The sequence below is a fragment of the Caretta caretta genome, chromosome 6 (assembly GCF_965140235.1).
Source record: "Caretta caretta isolate rCarCar2 chromosome 6, rCarCar1.hap1, whole genome shotgun sequence".
Lineage (NCBI taxonomy): Eukaryota > Metazoa > Chordata > Testudines > Cheloniidae > Caretta > Caretta caretta.
The window spans coordinates 25,336,603-25,358,492 of record NC_134211.1 but is presented as its reverse complement, the minus strand read 5'-3'; the positions used below and the strand labels follow the sequence as shown (position 1 = coordinate 25,358,492).

The 21,890-nt window shown below is 40.3% G+C and overlaps 1 protein-coding gene across 3 annotated transcripts in view; it reads right to left on the bottom strand.

The window, feature by feature from the left end:
* KCNQ1 (potassium voltage-gated channel subfamily Q member 1) overlaps positions 1–21,890 on the bottom strand; it is a 533,253-nt gene that overhangs the window by 334,690 nt on the left and 176,673 nt on the right. For 2 of the 3 annotated variants that reach the window (XM_048852582.2, XM_075129328.1), the window contains 2 exons: positions 19,050–19,115; positions 11,908–12,028 (listed from right to left, as the gene is read on the bottom strand). In XM_048852582.2, the coding sequence (XP_048708539.2) occupies positions 11,908–12,028; positions 19,050–19,115 (187 nt within the window). The remainder of the gene's footprint in view (positions 1–11,907; positions 12,029–19,049; positions 19,116–21,890) is intronic. The other variant, XM_048852583.2, reaches the window with a different exon arrangement.

The window sequence follows — 21,890 nt, the reverse complement described above, 5'->3', positions numbered from 1 at the left end:
GCAATTGTGTTTATCCAAGAAGTAGATTTAGAAAAAAAGGATTTTTTTTGGATGAAGTTTTAAGTATCAACTTGTGTTCATATTTCTTCTCTCTTGCTGGTACCTCTTCAAATACATTTTGGAAGAAAAATGAAAGAAAAAAACTCTGTAATGACACTATTTATCTCTGTAAAACACAGTGGGATGCAATTTGTAGAAAACTCACAACTTTTATGTAAGATATTTTAGCTAGTTTTAGCCCTGTTCCATGCACAGATTTCACAGTTGGCAATTTCTTTCAAGATTACACTGTTGTTTACATTAACTTTACCTACAGTAGTATTACTAGTACTGTTTATTATTTCTTTAACATTTCCGTTCTATTCATTATACTATTTAGCAATATTTAAATCAGCCATTCCTTTCCATTTTTCAACATATTGCACTTTGCTACAAACGATGCTCTCTGGTAGAATACATTTGAAATGAAATGTAGTCCAAGTATTATAAGATAAAGATCTCTTGGGCCACTCATACTATCACCGTTTATTATCACACAGTTTCAAGTACAGATTTGGTCACTGAATTAGATGGTTTGCGTAATAATATGTTAAATGTACTATTCTCACTGTATGGTGACATGTTATGCTTTGTTTTCCAGCTATGTCACAAACATGTCTATATTTACACTGTACGAGTTTACAAATTTATTTGAGCATAAGCTTTTGTGAGCTACAGCTCACTTCATCGGATGCATTGTCCCCACTGTATTTTCCACTGAATGCATCCGATGAAGTGAGTTGTAGCTCACAAAAGCTTATGCTCAAATAAATTTATTAGTCTCTAATGTGCCACAAGTCCTCCTTTTCTTATATTTACACTGTTGCCCATATTCCTCATCCTTCTTGTTCTCTGAGAAGATACTTTTTAAAATATTTTTTAAAATGTTCACTACTAGGGGCAAAACTCTCCTCTCCAATCCACATCACGTGTTTTTTATTCAATCAGATTAGACAGATGAGAATTTTTACTCAACAATTTTTGTTACTAACTAGTTCTGTATCTGATAGTAAACGAAAGTGCTGCTGGTCAAGTATATCTTTTGGTTTATATTCTGATTTTGATATTGATTTGGATTCCTACATCTTGTATTGATATCCAAGAGATACTCCTATTACAGAGCCTTGACAGCCATTCCACGTATCTTTGTTACATTATTTTAATTTGGTACTTATAGCATATGCTCATATACACCAATTCATACAACACAGCATTCGTATTAACACTACTTAATTGCTTGTCATATTTTGTAACTTCAGAATATGTATTTTATGGTCACAAGCTTGGTAAGCTGCTATTTATTGTATAATTAATACAACATTTTAAAACCTCCTGCTCAATTTATTTGAAGTAACTTTTTATGAACACAGCAAGCATGTTTTTTCAAAAGTGTTTAGCCCCTAACAGATCTTAAAGCTATAAACCATGCAGTATTTTAAATAGTCTGTTGTATCCATCACATCTAAAGGACAAATAAAGTTATCTTTATAACTAAAATGAGAAGTGTCTTTATTTATGCTTTTAATTTTAATTCTGGAGACAGATCAAGACAGTCATACATTTAACTCAGTAAAATACTAAATAAAAATGGAACACTTTTATTGAGTCCCCACAAAAAGTTTTTGCACTTATTACTCTGCATGGTGTGAAAAACAAAATGATAAAAGTTAGTAAGTGTGGAGCTGCTCATTGTTATTACATCACAGGAGCCCTGTGCTTCTGAATCACTAAGCAGCTGGAGTCTGGTTTAATTACTTAACATCAATCAAGATGTATACCAGCACTAGGAGACTAGGGAATGTAACATTCAGCTGCAACACAAAAGAAATAGCTAAGCTATCTTAACTTCTGCCTAGACTGTTTGTACATAGGAAAAAGTGCATATTTTACTAAGTGAGCACAACACAGGGGAACTAATATTCTCTTGTGCTGTTCTTTAATTTATATGTGGCAAATTTCTAGCATTTTTCCCACAAAGTTTTGATTTCACAATAGCTTGCATTGTAAAAGATGGAAATATATGCATCCATTGTTTTATTGAGCGTTGATAAATAATATCAAGGTGCCCAAACAAAATGGTCTCCGTTGCACATGATGGAAAAAGGTACAGTAAGTGTTAGAGCGAATGACTGGAAGTCATGAATGCTGGGTTCTTGTCCTGGCTCTTTCCCCTGTAAAGCTTTCTGAAGAAAAGTCCAAGTGCAAGGCATATTTCTTTGATCATAAATGCACTGGGCTCAGTACAGGAATGACTCAATAAAATTCCATGACCTGCTTTATGCACAAGGTCCGACTAGAGTATCTAATGGTCCTTATAGCACAGTGTACGTATAAACCAACCAACCACCACACTGCACATACAATTTTCCCCCTTTGTAGAGGATGAGAGAAAGATCAACCCTCCTGTAACACATTAGTCATGTTTCTTATTGCTCTACTGGAAGGGCCTCAGATACCCCAATGCTGAAGGGTGAATATAATAATTTATAAAAAATAGCATATAAATGCTAACATCTCTATGTCTCAGTTTACCCATCTGTAAACAGGGGATAATTACTTCTTACCTCCCAAAAGGCTTAATTAAACAAAGTTTAACAAAATATATAAAAGATTTTAGATGACAGATCTCAAATAAGTGAAAGCATTAGTAAACTTGGGATAAGACAGAATTAAAACACTCTGATACAGCTGTGCAACATGTAGCAGGCTCCAAATATACTTCTGCAGTTAAAGCTACAAAAGTTGGTAAATCTCTTCAACCAACCCCACAGCCCACCCCAACCAACCCTGTTTTCATGGAAAAGGTTTTCAAACCATGGAGTGAAATCCTGACCCTACTAAAGTCCATGACAAAACTCCCACTTACCTCAATGGGGCTTAGATTTCAACCTTGATCTTTAACTACATTTCCAGATGGTGATTTCTGATACTGAGGAGCAAACAATTTGTTGTGACTAATACTAGTAGAAAATGCTGACATGTTTTCATTGCACAATTATTTAAAAATTCATATTTTATTATTTCAAGTTTTAGGCCCAGTTTTTGAGCTGCAGACAAGCTGCACTCAGGGCAGCTCATGGGGAGGACTGACAAGTGGCTTTAAGCCACCAAGGCCAGAGAGCCGCCAGATCAGGGGGATGCAACCAACAGTCTCCAAGTTAAATTAGAGACACCTCAGGGCCACTCTGATTTGGCAGCCGGGGGTCACTACGATATTGGGGTACTTTCTCCATCTTTTTCCTCCATCAAACCCCCTGCACTGAGAGCCAGGAAGGAATGGGGTGCACCAGCTACTACAATGGTGGTACTCTGCTCAGAGATCCCCTAATTCAAGGGAAATCCTCAAATGGGTTGTTAAGCCAGCTCTAAGGATACTTCATATCCTGGAATGGCCCCAAAGCAGTTGGAACAGACCAGAGGATCACATCCCTAGTGCGGCTGGAGTCTTACATATGTGAGATATTTCTGATGATTTCTAACCAAAGCACAGGCCCATCCAGATTTTTTTCTAGGCAGACAGAATATCTCGAATGAAACGTATCTCCCCCTTTGTGGCTGATTACTAAATACGTGGAAGTTGTTAGCAATATTTAGGGCAGAGTTTGAGATTGCAATACAAAGTGATTCTTTCTATCAAACAGCTGAGAAAAAGAAAACTGGCCAACACATACACATAAGCACACAAGACGCGTCTTTAGAAAGGAAATAAAATAGGGGGAGGCATAAAGGCAAAGAATAATTACCAGCCGTGCTTATAAGAAAAAATGAGGCCCTGCTCTTACTACTATAATGTCTATTACGTGTGACTGCTGTGCTTGCTGCTCTTCAGACTGCCCCGCAATTAGTGATAAAACAGGCCCTGTGCAAATCCTGGTTTAAATATTGTTAGCTGCATTTCAAACAGAATTCCTGTGACAGAAGAAGTCTGCCATGAGCTCTGACCACTCGAAAGTGAAAAAAGCAATATTTGCTCAGACTTCACAAGGACGTTTGGAAATAAAAGAGGAAGATAAAAGCAGGAATCTTTTACAATATGAACTATCAAATCAATGCAAATAGGGTTTCCACTCACTGATAAACCTATAGAAAAGAGACAGATATAAGACTAAGTTCAGCACTGTTTGTTCTGGACACTATGCACTTACTTCTCAAATGAAGGAGCAGACAAAATACTGGTTGTGAAAACAGAGCCCACTAATAATAAAAAATGGCAAAGACATGAGTGCAAAAAAATAATATAACGACAGAACAACGGTAACTATGCCACCATCAACATTACAAGCACTATTTTTTATTTTAATTTTAATTATATTTTGAAATGTCCAACCCCAGATTTTTTTAACAAATGTATTTTACTGAAATAAAAATGTATTTGGATTATTCACAATTCAATTTTTATTCTTGTTTCATCTTTATTTCATGATGTTTGGTATTAAAATGATAAAACTACTTTATTAAAATATGTAATTATTGTATGTATTGCACTGTTCAGTATGTAGGGATTTTAAAAAGTCATGCCTATAGTTGAAGTGTGAACAACAGTTATTTATTTATAAAATTATGCATACAAGTACACTTTCATATCTGAGACACTGATTATTTAAAGAGATTATGGCAGGTCACATTTGGTCTAAAACGTAGATTTTGTAAAAAATAAACTTTTACTAATGCTCAGAACAACAGAAATGTTTCCATAACGTTACTTTTTTTTAACATAATTCTAATGGAAGAGTTGTACATTTTCTTTTTAAAATAAAAACATTCTCCTATATTACCACCAACCCAAACACTGCAATGTTATGTACTAGAATACTTCTAATAAAATACTAGTGCATGAACACCAAAACATTATATTGAGTACTCTATAAGGAGGAACTAGGAAGTGAAACTGACAAATCATTTTCATTGTCCAAATTGAGAGAAATGCAAAATAGGAGTTAAAAAATTCATGCAGGTTTTTTAGAATTATCACTATTTAATAAAGCAAGGAATTATTAATAACATGGATGGTTAAGTTTGGAAACTGCTTTAAGTAACAACTGCAGTAAGCCATTCGTTAATGTCTTCTATGTCTGTGATAATCTTTCCAAAATGAAGAGGGAGGGGGAGAAATGTCAAAGAATTATATTAACAACCATATTCACAATTCGGAGACTAAGATTTAAGTAAACTAACCTTATATTAGTGTAAAGTTAGGTCATACATTCTTATGACAGTTGGTGTTCATTTTATGCTCTTTTCTAAAATCTTTACTCATGTTGACGAGCACATTACTATTTTAGAAGTCCCACTGAGACCAACAGGAGCTTTGAAAATCAGGCCATTTATTTCAGGTGTCTAAATGAGACTGAGCAGCCTAGGTTTAGGCTCCAACGTTTGAAAATCATGGTCTTTATTAGTGCTGGTATGGAATTTTTTGACAAAAATGTTTCTGCATCAGTAAACACCGCCTATCCAAATCTGAAATTTTTCATAGGAAAGGACTATTTTTAACAAAAATTTCAGTTAAAAATAAAAGTTTTGAAATCGCTGGAATGTTTCACTCTGATATTTTCAAAACAAAAATTTCTGGTTTTCCGGTTCAAAATGAGTTTTTGCTTTGAAATTTAAGCTATAGTAAAAAAATATTTTTTCAAAAATTGATAGATATAAAAACCAAAATTATCAAAACAAAGCCTCTTAATTGTCCTGAACCAATTATTTATTTATTTTCAGTTTGTGGAAAAAATTTGAGATTTTGACCTTTTATCCCAATTTGGGACAGGCACGCATTTTTCTAGATCTCAAAAATATTCATGGGATTGGAAGACTGTTTCCTGCTCACCTGTAGTCACTATATACTTATACATATAATATTAATATTAGGTTTTACTTCACATTTAAACACAGGAAGTTTTTGTTAACAAAAATTACTCTTACAGCTATCACATGACCACTAGCTCAGAAATTGACATTTAAGGATGTTTGAATGTGTCTAGCAATGAGAATTCCACTTGTATTGAATCCATGTGCTGTAAACACATATATAATAGTCATCTGCTCACTCACATTAATGAAGGTAGAACCCTGGACTTTTAGTTTCAATGAAAAGTCCTCACTGTGGCCTAATAGAGATCTCCATGATCCTGTATAATTTATGGAGCAGCCCCTAGAAATAATATGATCACAGAGAGAGACAGTTATATATAGGCCATCCCAAGTATCTGAGGTTCACAGGATTTCAAATCCAGCAATATGTTCTATACACACACAGACTGGTCATCAGCTAAACTAGGCACATGCAGCATCAGGGAAAGAACCCAAGATGTTTGGCTCCAAAAATATAAGCCTACTCTTCTTGATGTAAAAGAGAGAGAGTCAGTAGTACCTCAGCCATGTACAGACCAGACACAAAAAGGAGACTGGATCAAGTAATCCAGTAGCCTAAATTTCAATAAAAACAGATGAAATTTTCTGCACTTTTTTTCTACTTATCAATCCAAGCTCTATTAGCCAATACATTATATGCCGACTACAGAACTAGCACTCGACACAAACTAGCATCCAAGTAACATTTATATTTCCTCTTGCAATCAGACAACGTTCTTCACAAGTCATTCAACCTCACCTGCAGTTGCCTATATATTTAAAGAGTATATAAATCATCCCTTTCCCCCATTAATACAGGCTCTTCTGTGAAAAGACTGAGGACTTATTGTCAGCTACCTAAAGATTATAATTAACATCTGGAAAATCACTGACTATTTACACACTCAGAACTGGGTACACATGGTCCATTAGCTGATTAGCTGCTGAATGGAGGGTGCAGGGGAGGGAAGCTAGAACAAATAGAAGCATGAAGAAATACATGAGGGAAATGATCTTATTTTTCACATCATTTGGAATTGAAAACCACTTCAGAGATAACTCACAGCACCATTTTTGTTTGTTTTAACCCTAAATAGGGTCACGAATGATAACTATATCAGGATGTATATGGAATTTAAAAGGGGAAGAAATACCCAAAACAACCAGTTTCCCTGCTGCCCATCTGTTTCACTCATTTGGGTTATTTTCCTGTGTATGCTTAGTTTTATAAATTTATTTTTATAGTTTCAATTAATGTGATTTGTGAAGGTAAAAAAAGCATTACAATGACATTTACATTTGAAATTGACATGAGAAGAACAAATCCCTTTGTGGGAGAGACTCAACTATAAGTAACAATGTTTTTGTCATTGTTTTCCCCCCTTTTAAAGTACAATTAAAACAAAACAAATCACTGGGTACAAAGGGGAGCAGAAGAGGATAGGGAAATGAGCCAATTAGAGAGGAAAAGAAAAGGACAGGTCCAAAGAAGAACTATTGTATTACTATTGCTGAGTTTTACATTTTTTTTAAATAGAAGAGCCACTGCCCACAAAGTTAAGTAAACAGTCAAAATATCCAAGAGACACACACTTTTGAACAATATTCTATTTAATACATTGCTATGCTGCTCAGTAGGTTCATTTTACAGGTGAGATTTTACAGCTACACACACACACAGGGACTGTGGCATCTCAGACTGCATGTTCCTGCTTATGAAGTCTTTCTTGTTCTCAAGGTATGAAAAGATGGAGACAAGCAATGGAATCATTGTCCCTTGCAATCATATTGTACATTTCTATGCCTGGTTATAGGTCTATATTTTCAGTTTGTTAACCATGTACTTGGTTGAAGACTGAGGCTCAAACTGAACCTTGTATACCTGTTTTCTGAAGTATTTATGAATTTTTCAATTAGAGTTTTCTAAACAAATAGTCTGATACAGAAGTCCTTCCCCATGCAACGCCCCCCCGGAAAGATCATAGAATTGGGCATCAGTAATTAGCTTATTCCTCTCCAGAGAAATACTTTTATAATATATATTTAGGCCTTAATCCCACAAAGATTTACACACAACTAACTTTATGCACATGAATAGTCCTATTAAGTTCAGTGGGGCTGCTCACTTGCTTAAAGTTAACTAAGTGCATAAATCTTTGCAGGGCCAGGACCGTAGATATTTATGAATTGTAAAGAGATTTTTAAGGATATGCCTAGCATCCTAAAAAATGCAATACTAGAGATTCTGAGGTATAAAAGGTTACAAAATCTTTCTATCCATCCAAAGTAAGTGAGACAAATAGAAATGTAGCCATATTCTTTTTAATATGAATGTTGCCAAGTACTTCTGCTAATAGTACAGTAGGTAACCTACATTTTTTGCCACAGGATTTACATTGCCTGTCAAAAGGAAGTATTTTTATACTCTGAGGTAAAATCAATTTCCAGGTATGTTGCCAATCATATGTCTCCAATTAAGAGGGCAAGTCTTACTCATGCTTTTGTGGCTTATAGAATCAAAATCTATTCTGGGGCTCATTTCCAGAGTCTTCTGGAGAAACTAACTCATATGTTATGAGGGGTCTATAATTCAACAGCACATAGTCTTACTAATTCCAAATCCATTCATCCCTGGATCAAGAGATGCTATTTGTTATGCACCTGGGCTCTGAAATGGTCTTCACACCGCTGTTTCTTCTTCAGAATATGGATTGCTATTAAAGTCTAAGCTGCAGTTTCATTTGATCTGACTTTTCCGCACTAATTAGTTTTCATAGTTAGATACTTTTGTAATGTATTCTGGAGTATATAATTGCATGATAGGTGCTATATCAATACAGACGGTTAAATATGAAGCACTACTTTTTTAATATATGTTAAAGAAAATGGACTTTAAGGAAGTAAAAGACACATTCACAACCACAGTCACAAATACATAAAAAAAGCACATCTCTGGATTCCCTTGGGAAATAAATCATAATTTTCAACTCTAGCAACTTAAGACATACACATGCCAAAAATCTGTGACCACAAACCACTTTTGTTTTTATTGTATAATGGGTGTGGAGTGGGCACTTGTTAGACAGTATGTATATTGCGCAGTCCTAAATTTCATGTCTAACATTATATCCGGATGCCGAACTTTCAGGTCGTACACATGGAATGGAAGATATGTAACAATTTTATATACATTTGCTCCTTACAGTCTTTGAAGGGAAGCATGAGAAAGAAGCATGTGTCCAAATAACACAAGGAAAAGTCCAATCAAAAGTTTAGTAGTACCATAACTTGCCTTAGGATCATAGTATCACATACATACTGAAATGCAACACAGCAGCTTGTTTTTCAATAATCCACATAAGCACACCACTTGTTTCACTAGCAAAGCCAAGCGTAAATACTTTGGGTGTCCCCCCCCAAAATGTTTGACCAGATCCATTACTTGACATACACAACACATTACTTGATAGTACAAAACCATGAACGTTTCAATGTACAAATCATCCTCCTGGTCCGATGCCTTCTCATTTTTAGGACTATATTATGTTTTTCAGGACATATATGCATTGCATTATAAGTGATATGTGCAATGTCTAAGTAAAACAGAACTTTAAAGATCTGTTAACATCCATTGTCTATTACCTCCTTTGTACTTTGAAACAAGATTTTTTTTAAAGAAAAAATACATCCTACCCATTTGTATCTCTCTTTAGAAAACCGTCTTTCATTGTTAACATTAGAGAAGTTCAATATCATAATCTATATAAAGAGGTATATTTTGCAAAACTTTGGCACTCACAACTAGAGCATCTGCAGGATTATACCACAGATTCTGATTGAGGAATTAGGAAGTAAAAAATGAGAAACAAGCATGCTGCTAACAAAGGAGGATACCGATGTAATGAGAGGATCTTCAGCTGATGAACATATACGTGCAAAGGAATTCTGCTGCAAGTTTTCATAAAGTACAAAAACTTTCTGAAATGTAACACCAGTTAAGTGATCTAATTATAAGCATAGCATTTTATTGCTGAGTGACTCCCAAGTCCAAGGAGGATACTCAGAAGATCTTGACACCAAAGCTTATTTTAAAAGAAACAAGTCCATGACTCATGTGGTGAATTAGAACAAAATATGCAAAGGAAAATGTCAGATCTGGTTTTGCTCTGCAGTTATTCCTGTCTGAAGGCCTATGAAAATTTATTACTTCCTCCTTCTGATTGAGCGAATAAGAAATCTTTCAGCACAAGATTCTCACATTTCTCCTCCCACAAGTACATGAGTGTTTAACACTTCCGCTGACAATGTAGACCTTTTGTTTGCAGTAACATTCTACCATTCTTGCAAAAGAGGTTACTTAGTGGGGGAAGGGGAGCAGTTAGAGTTTGTTGCGTGACAGCCGGGAGAAGCAGTGCCAGTACCATCAGTGGTTGACTCTCCCAATGGTCACCTTTTATTGGTGCCATCAGTTCCAGTGTTGCTGCCAGAGCACAGTCTGGTTCCGACAAAGCCCTGGATTTGTGGACTTTCTTGTCATGACCCTGAGACTTAAGATTTTCTAAATCCTCATGGGCTAAACAGGAAGATCTTCATAGAATCATAGACTCTAAGGTCAGAAAGGACCATTATGATCGTCTAGTCTGACTTCCTGCACAAAGCAGGCCACAGAATCTCACCTACCCACTCCTGTAATAAACCCCTAACCTATGTCTGAGCTATTGAAGTCCTCAAATCATGGTTTAAAGACTTCAAGGTGCTCAACTTAGGCTGGGTTGGATCAGACCTCTTTGAAGTCAACTTAGACAAAGGTCTTTCTCTTCCATATCAGAGCATTCCCTGCCTTCCCGATAAGATCCCAAGGGGGGATCTGTGGGAGTAGATTCCCTCGCTCCTAAGTCAAACCTCATGGCACAGGAGCAGACTCCTTGCTGAGTCAAGCCAGGTCCCCCCAACCTGGATCTGACTGTTCTGACTCAGGCCATGCAGTGGTTAAGATGGAACTGGAGAGGAGGTCAGTCCACTCTGTCCTTTACCTCCTCAGTTGGAGGCACAAGCAGAACAAAGTCACAAGTGCAGACCAACGGACACTGCTTTCAAGAATTCTCCGACTCCAGGCACATGGAGTACAGGTGTATACCCACCATGGAATACACAGAGACCAGCAGGCAAAGTAGTAGTTACTAATTTTCTTGCCTGGTTTTGCTGAAGTACTCTGTGAACTGGAGTGGGAGAATCTCTCAGTCCTCTACTGCAAAGACTTCTCCCAAGCATCTGGCAGGAGTTTGAGTTAAATAGGTACTAATAAAAACAAAAAACAATGTGAAGAGTTTTAAACCCTCTCACTAAAAATCCCTTCCCATCTCAAACTGCTCAGGTTTCAATCCATTTTCTCTTGTAGTATCATAATCCCACTGGATCTCCACTCTTCTGAGGAATCCTCCAACACAAAATAGGAAGTCCGGGACTAATATTTCTAACATAGCCAACAAACAGAACCCTTTAAAAAAGAAACAAACAAAAAGTGCAACCCTTTTTCTGGCTATCTTTACACATCACAAAGCAGCAATAAAGGGCACAAACGATAATTTTCTCTACTGTGTGTCACTTTGAAAGATTCACATTTACGGGGTTACAGTTGAAAACAAAGGGCCTGTATTTCAGGAAAGAAACATTTGAAGACACACATTTTGGGGACATTTCTCTGGAGAATGGTGTTGAGTGTAACATAATTCTCAATAGAAGAGTGCTTCACAAAGTATCTTTCTAGGAAAATCTTGAGGCTATCAACCACCAGCTGTCCACAGACATTAGCTAAAAACCAGAACCTCATGTCACAGAAGAATGAACTATTCTTTAAGTCAACATTAAGATTTATTGGCACTCAGGACAGAATATACCAACTTCAAGGTAAAACAGTTTGACACAAATATCTGAGATAGCCCTATCAGTGCCATATTTCAGCTCCTCCAACTGCACTTGTCTAAAGTCAGTGACTGCATGATTCAATAGTTAGTGACTTACTGTGAGATGTGAGTTATTGGGGTCAGCAATGTTTCACCCTCCAGGTCAAGCTCATCTGCAAAGCTGTTGGTCCTGATGAAGGGTACTGTGTTCACATCTAAAAATGCAGGACTCTTTTTCACTGTGAGGAAATAAGCAGATAAGGGTTAGAGCAGTATCATGTAGCAGTTTTTAAAAAGGCTGTACAAGAGGTTTACTGCTTGTGAGGACATATAATATTTCAAAAGGTACAAACAAGATAGACTTAAAAACAAAATAAGGATACTAGAATAAATCTGTAAACAAGATAAGGGTGCAATGAAAGTAAATTGAGACTTAGAAAGTCTCTTCTTGCACAAGAATTTCAGTATCTGCTCATAGAATCATAGAAGATTAGGATTGGTAGAGACCTCAGGAGGTCATCTAGTCCAACCCCCTCCTCAAAGCAGGACCAACACCAACTAAATCATCCCAGCCAGGGCTTTGACAAGACAGGAGATTCCATCACCTTCCTAGGTAACCCATTCCAGTGCTTCACCACCCACTTTGTGAAATAGTTTTTCCTAATATCCAACCAATATCCTCCCGCACTGCAACTTGAGACCACTGCTTCTTGTTCCATCATCTGCCACCACTGAGAACAGCCTAGCTCCATTCTCTTTGGAATCCCCCTTCAGGCAGTTGGGGGCTGCGATCAAATCCCCCCCCCCCCACTCTTCTCCTCTGCAGACTAAACAAGCCCAGGCCATCAGCCTCTCCTCATAAGTCATGTGCCCCAGACCCCTAATCATTTTCTTTGCCCTCCACTGGACTCTCTCCAATTTGTCCACATCCTTTCTGTAGTGGGGTGCTCAAAACTGAACGCAGTACTCCAGAGGTGGCCTCACCAGTGCCAAATAGAGCGGAATAATCACTTCCTTCAATCTATTGGCAGTGCTCCTGCTAATGCAGCCCAATATGCCATTAGCCTTCTTGGCAACAAGGGCACACTGTTGACTCATATCCAGCTTCTCATCCACTGTAATCCCCAGGTCCTTTTCTGCAGAACAGTTGCTTAGCCAGTTGGTCCCCAGCCTGTAACAGTGCATGTGATTCTTCTGTCCTAAGTGCAGAACTCTGTACTTGTCCATGTTGAACCTCATCAGATTTCTTTTGGCCCAATTCTCCAATTTATCTAGGTCACTCTGGACCCTATCCCTACCTTCCAGCGTATCTACCTCTCCCCCAATCTTAGTGTCATCCGTGAACTTATTGAGGGTGCAATGCATCCCATCATCCAGATAATTAATGAAGATGTTGAACAAAACCGGCCCCAGGATCGACCACTGGGGCACTCCACTTGATACCAGCTGCCAACTAGACATTGAGCCGTTGATCACTACCCATTGAGCCCAGCGATCTAGCCAGCTTTCTATCCACCTTATAGTCCATTCATCCAATCCATAGTTTTTTAACTTGCTTTTTTAACTGTGGGAAACCATATCAAAAGCTTTGCTAAAGTCAAAATATATCATGTCCACACTTTCCCCATATCCACAGAACTCATCCACAGAACACAGTTATCTCATCATAGAAGGCAATCAGGTTGGTCAGGCATGACTCGCCCTTGGTGAATCCATGTTGACAGTTCCTGATCACCTTCCTCTCCTCCAAGTGCTTCAAAATACAGTAACTCCTCACTAAATGTAAAAATGTGACTTTAAGCAAAACGATGTTAAGTGAATCCAATTTCCCCATAAGAATGAATGTAAATACGGGGGGGTTAGGTTCCAGGGAAATTTTTTTCACCATACAAAAAAACTATATATACAGAGACAGAGAGACACACCCTGTGTGTGGGAGGGAAAGAGAGATGCGCATTGCTCCTTTAAGTACGCTGACACTTTGTCTGGTGTCAGCGTACTTAAAGGGGCAATGCGCTTCTCTCTCTCTCTCTCACACACAGGGTGTGTCTCTCTGTCTGCCATGCTGTCTCCCCTCCCTCCATTCATGCTGCCTTGTAGAGTGTGAGGCTACATTAACAACATGTTAACCCTTGAGGGCTCAGCCAAATGCTAGTTCATCATTTAGTAATAAGGCAACCCCTAGGGAATATCCCACCCTCTAACTTCACCACCTCAACCAAGCTTCACAATCACCATTGCTGTGTACGGTATTAAATTGTTTGTTTAAAACTTATACTCTGTGTGTGTGTATGTATGTGTATATATATATGGCAGACAGGGACAGAGAGACACACCCTGTGTGTGGGAGAGAGAGAGAGATGCGCATTGCCCCTTTAAGTACACTGACACTATTCTAAGTACATTGCCTTTAAAAAGATCAGGAAGTTGAGATAGCAGCTGCAGCCAGCTCTCTCTGTCCTGAGCCCTGTCCTGTCCCCAGGGGTGAAAGTAAGTCAAGTGACTTACCGGTATGCTTGGGCCAGCTCTGGCCCCCAGAAGGGGCGGGGCCTAGAGCAGAAGGGCGGGGCTAGGGGGTCAGAGCCAGACCCAGCCCACTCTGTAAGGTAAGTGCCGCCCCCTTTTCCTCCTCCCCCCACTCCACCAGGGTAGCAGCAACAGCTTGGGGCTCCAGGGGCTATTTAAAGGGCCCAGGGCTCCCCTGCTTCTATTGCCCCGTCCTTTAATTAGTCGCCAGAGCCCTGGGGAAGTGGCGGGGCTCCAGCAGCTATTTAAAGGACCAGGGTGGCAGAGGCAGCTGGAGCCCCGACCTTTTAAATAGCCCCTGGAGCCCCCGCTACCTCAGGGCTTTGGGGGCTATTTAAAGGGCCTGCGGCTCCCCTGCTTCTACCCCTCCCCCCAGTCCTTTAAATAGCCCCCGGAGCCATGGAGTAGCAGGGCTCTGGAAGCAATTTAAAGGGCCTCAGGCTCCAGCCACTGCTGGGAGCCCCAGGCCCTTTAAATTGCCCCCCTAGGGACAGGGCCAGCTTTAGGATTTTTGCCGCCCCAAGCAAAAAAATTTATGGCTGCCCCCACATTTTTTTCGTGCCCCTGGCTCCGCCCCAACTCTGCCCCTTCCCCAAATCCCCGGCCCCGCCTCCTCCCCCCGGGCAATGCAGCATTCCCCCCCCATTGCTTCCTGCGGCTCCCCACCCCTGCAACCCCCTCTGCGCCCTAGCTCACCTCCGCTCCGCCTGCTCCCCTGAACATGCCCCCACTCCGCTTCTCCCCCTCCCTCTCAGGCAAGGGAGAGGCAGTGCGTTCAGGGGAGCAGGCGGAGCGGAGGAGAGTGGTGGGGGGCTGCGCAGGAAGTAACTGGGTGGGTAAAGGAACCGCTCCCCGCCCCAGCTCACCTCCGCTCCACCACTGCCGCCTCCCCCGAGTGCACTGCCATTTGGCTTCTTCTCCCTACCTCCCAGGCTTGCTGCGCCAAACAGCTGCATCGCATGTGGCAAGCCTGGGAGGGAGGGGGGAGAAATGGAGAGGTGGCGGAGCGCTCAGGGGAGCAGGCGGAGGCGAGCTGGGGCGGCGGGGGCACATTTCTAGGGGCGGCATGGCCGGCACTGGAATGCCGCCCCTAGAAATGTATCGCCCCAAGCACCTGCTTGTGTTGCTGGTGCCTAGAGCGGCCCTGCCTGGGGAAGGCAGGCTGCTCCAGTATGGTGTACCGGCTCTTGCCGGTATGCCGTACCAGGGCGTACCGGCTTACTTTCACCTCTGCCTGTCCCCACCTTGCTCTATATGGAGAAACGGTAAGTGCAAGGTAGGAGAAGGGGGAAGAGGGACACTGTGACATTAGTCCCCTTCTTCCCCCCCTTCCCCTGCACAGCAAGCAGGAGGCTCCCGGGAGCAGCTCCAAGGCAGAGGGCAGGAGCAGCACAGGGCAGTGTGGGGGAGGGACAGCTGAACTGCCAGCAATTGATATCCTGCTGGGCGGCTGGGAACTTAGGGGAGCGGGGAGCTGATAGGGGGGCTGCCGGTCCACCCTGATTTCAAGCCCCCACCAGCTAGAAGCAATGGGCTGCTCTTCCTGCAAGCCATGGACAAAGCAGGTGGCTGCCAAACAACCTTATAAAGGAGCATTGCACAACTTTAAATGAGCATGTTCCCTAATTGATCAGCAATGTAACAACATTAACAGGAACAACTTTAAGTGAGGAGTTACTGTAGATTCCTTGAGGACCTGCTCCATGATTTTTCTAGGGACTGAGGTGAGGCCGACCAGTCTGTAGTTCCCCGGATTCTCCTTCATGTGACACCCTAATGCCAAATCCTACAGCAAAGGAGAAGCTGCTGTGCAAGAACCTCCAGTTCACGTAGCTAATACAACATTTTTTTTTGGTGGAGCTCAGGCCCATTTGTATTAAAATGATCATTGTTCTGGGAAGGAGGGAAGTAGAGACCTACTTTCCATTTGTGTGCATCCCTCATATTTGAGCATTTAAATAAAGAACACTGAGATGCTACAGCGATGGGCACTTTAGATGTGATACCAAGAAATACTGTCTGACACACTATGGACTATTTCCCAATCTTATTTATGCTCAGGCAACAATAGATGAGCATAATCAATGGCAGAATTTAATTCTCTCAAAGTAATTTCTACCTCACATTTCTTCCTTAAAACAACTTTCTAGAGTATAATTACAATGGCAGACATTACAAAGTGAATGTTTACCCATGGTTAACACTCAGTGATGGAATTTCCTTATATGTCACATTTCATTATTATTATATTTATACAGCACTATAATTGTGCATGACGTTATACAAACAAATAATAGTAAATAACATCAAACAACATTCTTTAATAACTGTATAAATGTTGAAAGTGGTGGCCACTTTACAGCAACTGTATCCTGGGCAAGTAGCTATATCATTCTATGAAACATTTCTTTATTCATTTACAGAGCATCTCTCATACTTGTCAAGGCACTTTACAGTCGGACAGTAACACACAGAAATAAGATTAAAACACAAAGAAAAATGAACAACACAGAAATACATAACTAAACACAAATGCAGTTTTTTTAGAGCATTAACTAAAGGCACAGGTCCACTATGCCTTGTATCCCAGAATTCATAAACATTTCACAATGCACACAGGCCTTGGAAGATTTATAACCCTGAAATTAATGTATGATGTCAATTTACTCCTCCTTTGATGACTGTACAACGTTGACTATTGTGCTTTTAGCCCAAATCAGGTGGTGTAGGGAGGGATCAACTCATACTTTTTGACCATTTTATTTGTAAGGAGTAGATCAAATGCACAATCCTGCTCCCAATGAACTTAGTGAGGGTTTTGCTTTCAATGACTTCAATGGGAGCAAGATTGGGAACATCTGGAAAAATTCAAAAAATACAGCAAGGTTTTACTAGCTTCCTAAAAGCAGGATTCCTTGACCACAGTACTACTCTAGGGCCAATTTTAGCACTAAGGCAATGAGAATTCTATAGCAAATAATAGCAAACTTGAGCATCAGCTTTTTATTCTGAGTAATATCCGTTGGATTAACACAGCCACATTCAGGACAAAGGTTATGAAAAAGAGCAGAAGAATTCCAGCTGAAAACGTACAACTTTACAGGGCCTTAAATATTTTTTGTTAAACTGACTCCTTTGGCTGTTACTAAATAAATACTGAACATTCAGTGTTCTGCCAGGTGGGGATGAAAACTCACCAGTTTCCTAAGAAGTCTAAAAGACTCTTCACACATTCTGATTACTAACGACAATGCTATTGAACTTAAAGCCACATGCGGTGCTTGCCAAGCACTCATTATACTGTACCCCCATGAGATATTGCTTGCAAGAGGATTTGCAATTGTTGGATTGTTACAATTATTGCTTTTCTGTTAAAGACAGAGAGGGACAGAAATGACAGATGAAAAAGGAAAGAAGAAATTTAGGAGCTCCAACTGATTTGAAAAATATAAGAATATACTCTCTCCTGAGAGTAACAAGAAGATAGTAACACGAGCATTATATTTGCTTTAAAGTGAAGCTATTGCCTGTTTCTTTCCTCTGTAATTTTCTGGAAACTACTTAGGGACAGGTCATGGCCAGTCCTGGTCTGAAGCACCTACTTCTACTCCCTAGCCCTACCACTGCTCCCTCTAAGCAGGGAGAAGCAAACCTGATCTAGTGAAAAAACTGTCCTGAATTCCAGACCAAAGAACTCTGGAGAAGGTCAGATAAAAAAAAAAATAAAAAAAAATCTGTAACAAAACCATGAATTACTGTCTCCCCTGCTCAAACTCCCCCATGGTATGGACACTTACAAGCCTAATGTGAGAGTAAATCAATAAATGGTTGTCTCTTGATCTTCGTATGTGAGGAAATTATATGGCAATCTCTCATCACTTCACAATCTTTAATGTACTTATTCTCACTGTGAAATAGATGGTACCCCCATTTTACAAATGAGGAATGGAAGCCCAGAAAGGCTAAACGACTTGCCCAAGGTCACATAGAAAAATCTATGGAGAAGCAGGGACTTGAAACCCAGGTCTCTCAAAATCCTAGGTTCTAACCATTGGACACCCTTCCTCTCAGGTATTAGATATTACTCTCTACAGATATGTAAAAAAAGAAAGAGGATGTTTTTGTAAAGAAAGGAATCAATGTTCATGAATTAACAAGAGCACAAAATAGACAAGAGAGGCAGCAAGGAACATTTAGTCTAAGCTGTAGGGAAAACATTATAACCATTAGAATTGGAAAATTTACAACTTTTCACCACCCTAAATGTCCCAATGTTTGGAGGAGCAAGCGGTAGATTTATACAGGAATTTTTCCAACAGTCTGGTATTTGCATAGGGATACCTAAGTACTGTAGTAAAAATGTTTTAAAATATATTACTAATAGAGGATATTTTAAGAAATCAACTTGGGTTTCACGATTTTACCACCAGCTTACATATAACAGGGAAATAGGTTTACTCTTTTATAGGGCTGGTTGAAAATTTTTTCATTTTAACTGTTTTTCAACTAAATTAAAAGTGTCTGCTTTCTGTGTAACATTTCCATTTTTTGGTTTTCAGCTGAAATTTTTCAATATTAAAATTTCCAATGGGGAAAAAAATCAAAATTTCGGGGGGGAAGAAAGGAAAAAACATAATTTTACCTGAGTTAATAGGCAAAGTCCAAACTTTGCAATGCAAAGATTGAATTACTGGCAGTTGCAAAGGAGATGGATCACTGAAATGGGAGCGTTACCTGGAGAAGGAGGAGCACTGGAGGACGACTGCTCTGCGGAAAGAGATGCCCAGGATTGCTGACGGTCTGAGTCACAGCAAAGATGCACACAAGAGACAGAAAGAAAGGAGGAGAAAAAAAGAGACAGCTGGAGAGATGGCAACATGTTTGTCTTTAATGCAGAGACTGTGTGGCACCTGTCATCTTTAAAATTAAAAAGGGAAAACCACTGAGGAAAGGAGTTTTAACGCAAGTCTTTTCATTTACTATTGATTAAATATAAGTAAAATGCTTTGATAAGTATTTTCTGCCTCTTTTTAGTATCATTTGAAACTAAGTCCCCACAAGGGGAGGCATTCTGCCTCCCTTTACCTCCCCATGCACAGTGGAAGAAGATCTACTACTGAACTCTTGTGGGCTGGAGATTAATATTCCCTCATGCACCTAGCCTGTTCTGCAGCATGGTGTGGTCATAGCTATGCCTTCTCCTTGTCCCCTTTGTGGAGCCATGTGCCCCCAGGGGATAGGGATGGAGCCTCCCTTCTATTCCCCTGAGCACAGGAAGGTAATTCTGCCTGACATTTCCGCAGTACATACAAGTGCCAGCAAGATAAGTCTCCTTGTGCGCTACCTCTCACAACTGTATAACCAAATAAGGACCAGACTCAATCTGGCCCTTGGAGGTCATAGTGTAACTTCCTGTCATTTTTTTGCCTCTTTAGTAAATTATATTATAGGTGGGCATTTCCCATTATAACTACCCGCTCTCAATTGCTTATAGCCTTGCCAAACTTTAACCACTTGGGCTGAAATTTCCTATACTAGGTGTCTGCCTCAGGCTGAATTTCTTGGGGAAATTTCAGCCAAAATGTTTCAGTTGTTTCCAAGAATGAGATTAGCTAAAAAAATATGTTGTTTTGCCATATTTCAAACCATTCTTACAGTTGTTTTGTTAAGAAGCTGTGGCACCTCCCATGCTTTGCCGTGGTATGTCCTCCTAGTGCTAGGGACGTGTCTTTTGCTGTTCCCTTGAAAACCTGCCCAATTGATAAGACTCCACCAAAATCTCAGTCATGCTCACAGACACAGTAGAGACGTTTGGCAGCTAAATTCTCCAAAGATTCCATCTGCACGTAGCATGCTCCATTCCCTCACTGCTCCTACGTGGTGACCGGACTGCACATGCACCATCCCACAGAACAATTCAGCATGCTGAAGCCTGGTGCTGAGCACGACTATCTGAGCACGACTATCTTGTAGCTGCCAGGGGCTGCTGTGAATGCTGGGCATTGGAACTAAAAGCACTGTCTTTCCCAAGCTGTCAAAGCTCCCCCTGCTGGCACTTGGCAGTGTGGACGAGGAAGCAGCATGACTCAAATGCAGTAGGAAAAGAGTCAAGACATAGGGGGGCTGGAGGGGAGGGGGCAGACTACGACTGGTTGTGCAAAGAGACTGGGAGCCAAGGACACAGGGTGAAGAATGACATCAGGGAGTGGGAAACCGGGAAGACGACAAGCTGGACAAAGATCAGGCAAGGAGACTGGCAGGGAGATTAGTACTGTGAGTCAGTGTGGGTTGAAGATTAGGACTCAGGCAAGGAGCCCAGAAGCAGGAATTGGAACTGGTTGGGCTTGGAAAAATGGTATGTGACCATGTAATGAAAGACTGCATCACAATGCATACACATAAGGGGGCTGATTTAAGGTTGCACAGGCAACCTTAATTCTGGCATTTCCTACCTTTGGAATGCTTCACTTTGCAACCTTAATGTTATTGTAATGTAGGGTTTTTTGTGTATAATTGTATCCATGCTAGACTCGGGTACAAAATATATACTTCTCTTCTCTCTTTCTTCCTTTTTTCCCTAAAAACCATTTTGAAGACACTGGGGGCCAGATTCTCAGGTCTACTGAGTTCACTTTATGCCTGCATAGGAAAAACAAAATGATTTTATACTTGCTGGAGAGCCCTCTCTGAGAATTCCCCTTGTTGGCGGAATCTCTTTGTGACTTAAAGCAATGCTGTTCCTATTCCTCTTCTCCTCTGCCTATTCGACCACCAGAATTGCACAGCTTGGGATAAAGAGGGAAAAGGTATGGGAGAGAGGCTCTATTATGAGGATTCTTTGTGGGTGCAAATTAAATATACATCTCTATCCTCCCTACATCTTTAAGTTGCACCAGGGCTGGGCAGAGGAAAATCAGGGAGTTACAATTAGCTCTCTGTCATCTCCCCACTGGCCCTGCATCACCACTGTGCCTGAGTTCTGTATGGGCCAGGTAGAGAATTCAGCCCTGTACATTTTTGGACAGCATAATCCAAGTTCTGGAGTACTTGGACTCAATTCTTTGTCAATAAGTCAATAATGGCTGTTCGCCATTGTCTTCAATGGTTGCAGAGACAGCCCCCACTGTAAGTGGGGCCTCACGGTACTCTCACTAAAGCCTTGATGGTTTGGCACAGCCCTTGCTCTAACCCTATAAGTATGTCGGAATCACTCACTGAAACGGTTATAAGGAAACACTCATAAGAAAGCTCTACCATGAGCATACTTAGAAAAAGCACATGGACAAAATGACTTAAAGTGACAAAGAATCCAGACCGCAGCTATTTTCTGTAAAAAAGATAAAGTGGATTATTTAATTATTAAGAGCCCATCCATCTTCGCCAATGCCTAAGTGCATTTTTATAGATGCAACACTCATGCATGCATTTATGTATGAATGACCCAGGAGGTTGTGCCTGGAAATTCTGCCAGTGCCCCATTATATTGTAGGAAATGGTTTGGGTGCAATCGCTAGTTGTTTATTCATCTTTAGAAAGGCGTATAACTTGGTCATGAATGATGCAAGGGAATGGAGG